We start from the raw sequence: 10,215 nt of genomic DNA, 5'->3' as shown, positions 1-10,215 counted from the left end.
ATAGTCCATGTGAGAGATGATGATGGCTTGCAATTAGGCAGTGGCAATGGTAATGGCAATGGAGAAATACTATTGAAGGAGAAAAGTAACTAAGATAGGAGATGGTTAAGGCTATCTTTGACTTATCCAAATGACTAATGGGGAAGACGGAGTGGTGTTAAAGGGTAATTGTTTTCCACACCCCTTGAAATTCAGTTCAGGCCTTACAGATCTGTCCTGTATGCTCCTGTATTAATTTACTATGGCAGCAGTAACAAACAATCACAAACTGGACGGCTTGAAAGAATAAATTTATTCCCGTAGTTCTGGAGGCCAGGAAGTCCCATATCAGTTTTATGGGTATCTAGAGACTCTGGGGAAGAATCTGTTCCATGCCTCCTCCGGCTTCTGGTGACTGTCAGCATTCCTTCGCTGCAGCTCCATCATTCCAATCTCTGCCTCTGTGGTCACTGTGCTTTCTCCTCTGCTATGTGGTAATATCTCCCTTTGCTTCTATCTAAGCATAGATGTAGCTGCATTTAGGGCACACCCAGATTATCCAGGATAATCTCTCCATCTCAAGACTTTAACTTAATCACACCTTTTGCTATAGAAGAGAACATTTCCAGGTTCCAGGGATTGGTATAGGGATATCTTTTGGGAGGTCATAATTAAGCCTACCACAGTTCCTAAAGTGTTTGAAATAATTTCTGGTGCAACTAATAAGGTCATGTTTGTGTAGCGATCAAAGTGGAAAGAAACACTGTGAAAGTAATTTTAAAAATGTCATTCAGTAATGTTAAAAAAAGGAAAAGAATTTTATAAGTGGATTTTCAAGATTACTAAGAAAGGGATGAAAAAACACAGGAGGGTTCCATGGACTTTAGACAGATCATCCTAGACATTAAAGTCAATGCTTAAAAGCATGGTTATAGTCACACATTGTATAGTGGGCACTCAAATGCACAATGGTCTGTCATGTTAGTAGGGCTGGGCATTAAGATAGGAGGGACAGCGAGAAGGCCGTGGACACTGGAATGGGAATGCAGAACTGAACCAGCCCACAGAGGTAGGGCAAGACAACAGGTTCAGGTACATCTAAGTAGCTGTGGCTAGCAGGTCCAATGATGAAGCAGGAGTGACATGCAGGAAAGCAGAGATCACGAATAACTCCAAGAATGGGTAATATTTAGAGATCCAGGCAGGCTGCTGGCATCAGGCTAATATCTCAGAAAGTGGTTAAACTTTAGGCTCTTGATTGGGGTTCCAGGTCAGGACTCTGTCACTAAAAGGGAATCCTAGTTCTCAGCATACTAGGATAAATAGCCAAGAGAGGAACTTAGGCCCTAAAGAACAAGGCATGAATCTAATTAGCAGCACTGGGGTCCAAGATAGAGCTGGACAAACAACAAGGATAACTCATCCCAAGTTCTGGAGTGCTTATCCAGAACTCGCTAAGTGCTACTTCCTAAAGACCAGTACCTCCAGGCAGATTTGCAAGTAGGAGGAAAGTCTAATAATACTTTATGTAATTCTGATGGAAAAAGGCAAGAATAACATTCCTGTGTTTGAATTTATAATACAGCCTAAGACATACAACATAAATAAGTCATTATTGACAATGGGAAGGAAAGTAATTTAACATGCAACATAATTAAATCCATGAAATAAATATTTACTTATATAATACAATTTTCTAAACACCACCATTATTAAGGAGAGTACTAGGAAAAACTAACAAACATAGCATGTGAAACAGTTGGGTACGGTGGTAAAGGGCACAGGCTCTGGAGCCACAACTGACTAATACATTGCAATATTTTGTTTAGCAAATTATAGCTGGTCTGCGTATAAACAGAAGAGCGATATCTGGGGGATCAAGATACCTAAATTCTAGACTTACATCCTGGCCCTGAATCTAACTAGCAATGTTGCCTTGGAAAAACTGCTCAAACTTTTGAGGTCTAAAGTTTCAGACCTGTAAACTTGAGAGGGTTGAGGTCCTAGGTCCCTTAAATGTAAACTTTAAAATGCTTTTTTGGAATCTTTCAAATCTTCAAGCTTTTCAAAGTGCACCCAGACTTTCTCCTTACTATACAGTCTGAACAACTTTGAGAATCACTGTATTATCTTTGTTTATATAGTAATCCTGATCTAAATTTTATTATTCCCATTTTGGAGACAAGGAAATAGAGGCCTAGGCTAGCATGGCTAAATAAGCGATAAAGCTGGGATTAGATTTTAACTCTGCCCATTTTAAAACTGTGCATTTTCTACTTTTCTGTATGTTATTCTGATATTAGACTTAATTTTCACATAGTAGGCTAGGATTCCAAGTACTCAATATCTATATATTTACCCAGATAGCTCTTACTTTGATATTTCTAAGTCTATACTTTGAGCTAACATTTGTTCAGTTCTCTCCTATTTCAGCACTCCCTTTTCTTGTTATTTATGGTGTTGTCAGCCCATATGGTCTAACTCCCATTTCTTACTCCTGTTGAATGTCTCCTACATGTCTGTTTTTTAGCAGTAACTCCTGACTTTTATCTGAAATAAAATTTTTATGTACTTGCTCATTTCATCCACTTTATGATGAAAAAAATTAGCTAGGTGTGAAGTTGGTACTAAAATTATAATAAACAGAGGACGAAACAAAGACAAGAGAAATAAAAACTCCAGTAATTATTTTCCTTTTTTTAAATATTTAGGTTTTTATGAGACAAGGAAGATGATTTCATGTCTAAACACTGGAACAACTGAAATCATATTAATATTATAATCACTGCCATCTTCTAAAGGAAATTCTAAATGAATATTTGAATGGAAAAATAGCATTTAACTTTCAGAATATAGAAACATTGTTGAAAGACTGTGTGATACCAGTGTATGTATTTTTGAGGTAATATTTACATAGCTAGTTACTCTCACAACCAAGGGAAACAAATACTGCTTTCTGGATATGTTCTATGTTAACTTGTCAAGAATTCTACACTGTTGTAAAATAAATGCAGTTCAGTGGTATAGCAGTTATACAAATATGTGTAAACTCTATTACTAGATTAACTTGAAACAGTAGAGTGGTTACTAATTATGTGTTATTAACAAAAATATCAACAAAAAACAGACCAAAATGTGCAGCGGCATAATAACAAAAATATAATTATCAATATAGCTATCTTATTAGAGTAAACCATAGTATCATCAGGCTTAAAAAAAACTAAGGTCATTGTTTTTTCTGACTCTTCTTTATAAATACGGTGGATAACTCTGATCAGTTATCCTTATTTACATTCCCTGTGTACAAATTTGCTGACATTGAACACTATTTTCAAACACATCATCATCTGATTAAATAGGTGATCATTACTGAAAACTCATCAAAGCTTTCAAGGCTATTAATGGTTTCGTGCAACTTAAAACTTCTAATTTTGGAAGTAACCGGCCAAGGAATTTTTTCCTTTTATTGGTAAACAGCCACCATATATCAGTGACATTATCAATATGTAAATACAGTATTTAACATGCTTGTATTTTTCTTAAGAGCTGGAATACAGACTTCACAATATTTCTGAAACATCATTAACTATTTTGATAATGCCATTACAATATAACCTATGTGTGACATTAAAAAAAATTATGAACTGGTCATAGTGCATTTTTCTGAACTTAAATTTCCTAGAGGCTAACATAACAAAATTATCATTTTGACACAGTATATTGCAAGCGTCTTTTATAAAGTTCACAGTCTTTTCTTGTTGCCTCTTTCTAAACGATCCTGTAAGGAAAAAAATATGATTTATGTAGTACAGCAAAGAGAAACAATTCATAGACATGACAAGGACTTTTAAAAAACATTCTCTCTTCTATGTATACTTATGAGAATAATTAAATGTGAAAAAAAGGATTGAGAAAGTCTAAAATTTTAAAAACTATAAAATTTGTGGTTTTTACTTAGGAAAAAGAACGCTCTTGGTAAGTTCATTTTTCCCCTTGCCTTAATCTATTTTGCTTTTGTTTCACAGGTTACACCAGGAAAACATGATTTCTAAAATTCCCCTACTGTTAACCCAATTAAGCTTTCTGGCAAACGAAAAGAAGGAAGAGACAAAAATCCCAGCTAGGGTGGCTTTGATTTTGTCCTTCAGATATTTGCCAACAGAACTGACTTCTCAAATTATACTCGGCTGATCATGTTATAAAGATGACTATAATACATCATTTAAAACTGAAGGAAAATGGAATACAAATTAATCTTAAGAGATCACTTGTGCTAAGAAAGTAAATGTCTACGTCAAGAAAAAGATCTCATAAAATGGAGTTGCAGAGTGTTATTGCTTGTATAAAGAAGTTTGTCAAGTTCTTGTTCAGGCTGAACATTAATGCTTCCATAGCAACTTTAGTAACATTAACTTTTGCAATCAAATAAGACGACAACAGCACAGGAGGTAAACATACTACTTTCACAGGTTTACAGGTGTGGCCCCTTTTGATAAAAATCAAAGCTTTAATGAAGCTATTATGGACAAGTCCCTTAAGTGATGGCTGATTTTCCAAAATGAAATTGAAAAACTGGCAGGTGCTGATGCTTTTGTGCAGCCAAAAATCTCTAGTTAGTTCTGTTTTTCTTTTTTTAGAAGAGAGGCAGGGCAAATAAGGAAAGGTAAAGACTTCATGTTTTGAAGGGACGGTTTTCTAATATTTATTTAGTGCCTATAACACGGAGGAGATCAGATGGGGAAATCCAAAAGGATGTAAAATATGCAAATTGGGATCTGTTTACAGTAAAGAAATCAGCATTTCCCTCTTTAACCTTTGTTTCCTTAAGATTTTAATAATCCTTTGTTTTATGATTGTTCCACTGAAAGTATGTCAACTATGTAAAATTCAGAAAGTTAGTTCCAAAGAACCTTAGGATATAATTCAATATCTAAGATTAGTTTGACAACAGAAGTAAAATTCATGAGGACAATTTGATAGAGCTTTTTACCATAGAGGGTCTATAACTATCTTTTGTTTCTCAAGCAGGGCTCAGATGGTGAACACTGACACTCAAGAGTTAAAGAAAAGGGTTCTCGGCTGGGCATGGGGGCTTGCGCCCATGATCCCAGCACTTTGGAAGGCCCGGGTGGGCGGATTGCTTGAGGTCAGGAGTTCGAGACCAGTCTGGCCAACATGGCGAAACCCTGTCTCTACTAAAAATACCAAACTTAGCTGCACGTGGTGGCATGCACTTGTAGTACCAGTGACTCAGAAGGTTGAGGCACAAGAATCGCTTGAATTGGTGAGGTGGAGGTTGCAGTGAACTGAGATTGTGCCACTGAACTCCAGCCTGGGTGACAGAGTGAAACACTGTCTCAAAAAACAAAACGAAACAAAACAAAACAAATGAACAACAAAAAAAGAAACAGAACAAAACAAATAAACAGGGTACTCGATGATATCTAAATCTGAGAAACTTATACAGGGTCTCATATTGGACAATGGTGGGGGGTGGGTAGGTGAAGGAAAAAAAATGTAACCAATCAGGACATAATAAATAGCATTCTTGATTAGAAATATATAAAGTGCTTTCTTATACAGGATCTGCTTTAATTTTCATAAGGTATTATAACCTTTATTTAAGTATTAAAGTACCTGAGGAGCATAGATGTCAAATGAATCACCTGTGGGTTACAGAAGTGGTATACTATGGAGCTGAGATTTTGTTTTCCTTCAAACAGAGATATTATGGGAAATTGGTTTTATAGGTGATGAAAAAGTATACACATCAAACAGGGTGGTAAGGCACCTCTGGGATTATCAATAGTATAAAAGCCACCACCACTTCTTGGGCTGGAGGGATGAGGGTTGTGAAGCCCAGGTGTGAAGGCCAGTAAGTAGAAGCTGCTCAGTGGGACCTGAGCCCATGGAGGGAAGGAAATGGAGCCAAAAAGAAGGCCCCTACAGCGGAGAAGAAATCCCTGGCTTTCCCCTTCCTCCTGCCTTCAGTCTTCTAGTGCCTGCTACTGGCTAAACCTGCCCAGACTGAGTCAGACAGCAAGGAAGCTTTGGAAACAGACCTCCCAGAGATACAGAGTAAAGCAGTGGTGAGAGGAGAATGGATCTAAGAACACAATCTAATGACCAGCAAAGGCCAAAGAACATAGTGGTTAATGACGGAGGTTCTGGAGAAAGATTCTCTGACTTTGAATGCTATCACTTTCTAGTAACTTTGGGTAAATTATGTAACATCTCTGGGTCTCAGTTTCCTCATTCACAAAATAGGGATGTTAAAATAGTTTCAATTACTGAGCTGTCACGGAGAGTAAACAAAACAACATATATGAAGCCCTTAGCCAAGTGCTTAGTCCAGAGTATACTCTCAACAAATGTCATCTATTAAATATTTCAAAAACTGGATACAAGCAGAAATTAGATCAAGTCCTAAATGTGCTATCAAACAAGGCCCTACTGTTGGCATGGTGTCTGGCATAATCTGGGACCAGGTCTTTTCCACAGAAACAGGTATAACAACTATTTTCTTGGGAAGGAATCACTCTTTTTTTTGAGATGGAGTCTCGCTCTGTCACCCAGGCTGGAGTGCAGTGGTGCGATCTCGGCTCACTACAACCTCCACCTCCCAGGTTCAAGTGATTCTCCTGTCTCAGCCTCCTGAGTAGCTGGGATTACAGGCACTTGCCACCACGCCTGGCTAATTTTTCGTATTTTTAGTAGAGACAGGGTTTTAGTGTGTTAGCCTGGATGGTTTTGATCTGACCTCGTGATCTGCCTCGGCCTTCCAAAGTGCTGGGATTAAAGAAAGATATGAGCCACCATGCCCAGTCAGGAATCACTCTTAAAAGCTTTCTACATCCTTTACCAAGAATGCAGCAGCTCCAGGCTGACTGTGGCTTTTTTGTGGGGAGGAAATGGGTTGAGGAAATCTCACTGTTACATATATTCTTCAGAATTAAGAGAACCAATGGCTGTTATCCCAATGGAGACATTCAACAATGGATACTGGCCATAAGAAATTGAGGGCATACTTCTGGTTTTCCTTTCTCCATTCAAGGATCTAAGTATGTGTGACATCGCAGCAAAGACCACAAATGTCGATACTTAACCTGGTCGAGTAAACCTTAATCTCCCAAATAGGGGGAAAATGTTGTATTTCTAGGCAAGAGGTCTCTGAAGTGACTTCTTTACTTTCCAATGTGGATCTTGAAAGATACCATGGAATAATTATCATGCCCTGAATAGGTCAGCTATTTTAGGATCTCTATTTTCTAGCTGGGGAAGGAGTGGTCTTGCTGACAATCTACCTATCTGCTCCGGGCCATGTGAACTGAGCCCTTAGTGTTCCTGGGATTGGAGCATACAGGGTATCCACCCTTCTCTGGCTACTTTGTCTTCTGCTATTGTCAAAGTAGGCTAGTTAAAACAAAGATGCAAACCAAGCGGAACTATCAGATTACAAACATGTGCTTTAGATTACTTCATGACTGGCTCTAAACCAAGGCCAAAGTGGTTGGTTGAGAATAAGTCATTCTTTCAGCAAAATTCCTACAGATGAAGTAATACAGATGATGATGATAATAGCTATCATTTCTTGAGTGTTTACCGTCAGGAAGGCATAGTGCTAAAAAACCTACACATTTTATTTAGTTCTCTTAACAATCCAGTGAGCCAGGCATCATTATTGTTCCAATTTTATAGATGAAAGAAGTGAGCTCCAAAGGGATGCTATAACCTGCCTAAGATAAAAAACCTAGCATGCGGCCAGGTATAGGTAGGTATTCCAGGTATGTCTGACTCCAAAGTCCATGAGTATAGTGCCTGCTTGCCTTGTGCCAGGAACAGTGCTGAGCCTTGGAGATACCATGACCATTAAGATGCAGGGAAATGTGTACGTGAAATAAAAAGCTATCATTTGTAAAAAGTCCTGACTGAAAGCCACAAAAGCTGCCAAATTTTGAAGACAAGCCCAACCAGTCTGTCTTGGGAGAAACTGGGAAGCAAGGCCAGGGCTGCCTCTGGAATGGTCTCTTTCCCAATTGATCAAAGTGTGGCTGGGAAATCAACTCAGGTTACCGGCTGGTAGCAGAAGGGAGGCAGGAAAGACAAGCCTAACAGGGATGAACGTTTCTTTTCTTGGATTAGAGAGAAAGAGAAAGAAAACCTATGGCCCAGATCTGACTTTGTGGCTTTAACAATGAAACATTTTTTTCCCCATTTCCATCTTTCAAATCAACATTTGGAGGTAAATAATAAATTTGAATGCTAAAGTCTTTGGCCTGATATGTCTAAAACACTGAGACAAGAGTAGTGTGATGTGGAACTTGAAATTCTGGCCTCATTTTGGCATGAATATGGCAAACATCCCAAACAGCAAAACTCATCTTTTCTAGAACCCGTCTGTTTTCCAGTGCTGCCATTTTTGTGGCTTAATTCTTTTGCTTAAAAGTTCACCAAAACTGGAATGCTGTAAATATGCACGTCAGCAATTCTTTATAATTATCTTGTATTTTCCTGCAATGTACTAATTTTTACCCTCTAGGTAAAATCTGGCTTATTTAAATCATTTAACAAAGCCAGGATCAAGTACATCATCTTGATTAGTTAGGGACAAATAACCCAAATAATTTACTTAGGTAATTACTATTTCAAAACATTTAGGCGCATAAAGTGCATGTCACCCCCACCTGAAGTTCAGAGTGTTCTTTCAGGAGTTGATCATATTCTTTCGAAAGTCTCTCTGACTGCATCTTCATTTCCATCACATCATTTTGTGCCTTAGAAAGGGCTAGAAAACATCGAATAGAGTTTTATTTTTATTTCAAAATAATTTCAAATTTATAGAAAAGTTACAAGACTTAAATAGAGAACTCCTGTATAGTCTTTACTCAAATCCACTGTTAACATTGTGCTACATTTGTTATCATATTCTCTCTTCACACACACTAATTATTATCTTGACTCATTTGAGAATAAGGTGCAGGTATCATGCCCCTCTACTCTTTAACACATTTCTGGGAATGTACTTCCCAGAAACAAAATATTATCTAACATAACCATAGTATAGTCACCAAACTTAGGAAACTTAATATGAATACAATACTATAAATCTAATTTACCATCCATATGCCAATTTTTGGAACTGTCCCAATCATGTCTTTTTAGCATTTTTTCCACTGCCAGTCCAGGATACAGTGCTAGATCACATATTGCATTTAGTTATGTCTCTTTAATTTCTTTTAATCTGGACTAATTCCCCACCATTATCACAGCCCTCTTCTCCCCATCTTTCATGACATTGACATTTTAAAGAACACAGGCCACTTTCAGATAGAATGTTCTTCACTTTGTTTTTGTCTGATGTTTCCTCATGATTAAAGTCAGGTCATACATCCACTTACATATGAATATAAGTGATATTAAATGCTTCTCAGGGCATCCAGAGGCCCATCACATCCAAAGTTTCTCTGTCCCTCACTGGTTTTTTCATTTTATACTTACAGTTTTAACCTCTGTAACTAAAGAAGCAATATATAGGAAGACAATTTAGTCTATGCAAGCATCCTGCTCCTCAAGATAATGGCACACAAGAATTACTACACATTGACCTTTGCCTACCAAGGAGCTACAAGTCATATGTCAGCAGATTCACATCCTTAGAAGTAAAATAAATGAATAAATGAATAAATATATATATATATGTAAAACAATACATTGTGAAGAAGGTACTAATGAGCAAAATATGTAGAAGAGCAGCACAAGATGGGTCAGAAAAAGTAAAGTTGTCATACTTGAAAATTTTATCTCATATAGTGCTTTCAGAAATCATTTTTCCAAACTCTGGGAATCCTGAAGTAGCTCTATATCATATGCAGCCTTCAGAAGTTCTACATTTGGAAGTCTTTTAGGGTAGGAGTTTAAGGGAAAAAAGCAGAATTTATAAATTTAAAAGCTACTTTCCTGGCACAATGAAATAAAATTATAGGATCTAGTTATAAACAATCTTTTCTCTTGAGAAGTCATCATATAGGCATTTTTATATAAATATATAAGCCATTATCAACTAAAATGCTTTTTGTATCAGTACTTTCTAGACAGTATTGTCAAATGTTCTACATAGTTCTACATCTGTGTTGTCAACATGGTAGCCACTACTTAAATGTGGCTATTGTGAACTTTAAATGTGGCTAGTTTAAGTGAGGACCTATATTTTCTTTTTTTTTTTTTTTTTTTAGACGG

The 10,215-nt window shown here is 37.1% G+C and overlaps 1 protein-coding gene across 2 annotated transcripts in view; it reads right to left on the bottom strand.

The window, feature by feature from the left end:
• Nucleotides 1–1,633: 1,633 nt before the first annotated feature.
• The window catches only part of BCAP29 (B cell receptor associated protein 29), a 41,018-nt gene continuing 32,436 nt past the window's right edge, over nt 1,634–10,215 (bottom strand). For both annotated transcript variants that reach the window (XM_025379416.1, XM_025379417.1), the window contains 2 exons: nt 8,664–8,764; nt 1,634–3,757 (listed from right to left, as the gene is read on the bottom strand). In XM_025379416.1, coding sequence (XP_025235201.1) covers nt 3,722–3,757; nt 8,664–8,764 — 137 coding nt within the window. In that variant the 3' untranslated portion in view covers nt 1,634–3,721. The remainder of the gene's footprint in view (nt 3,758–8,663; nt 8,765–10,215) is intronic.

This window comes from Theropithecus gelada, chromosome 3 (assembly GCF_003255815.1).
Source record: "Theropithecus gelada isolate Dixy chromosome 3, Tgel_1.0, whole genome shotgun sequence".
In the NCBI taxonomy this organism is placed as follows: Eukaryota; Metazoa; Chordata; class Mammalia; order Primates; family Cercopithecidae; genus Theropithecus; species Theropithecus gelada.
This window is presented reverse-complemented; position numbering and strand designations above follow the sequence as displayed.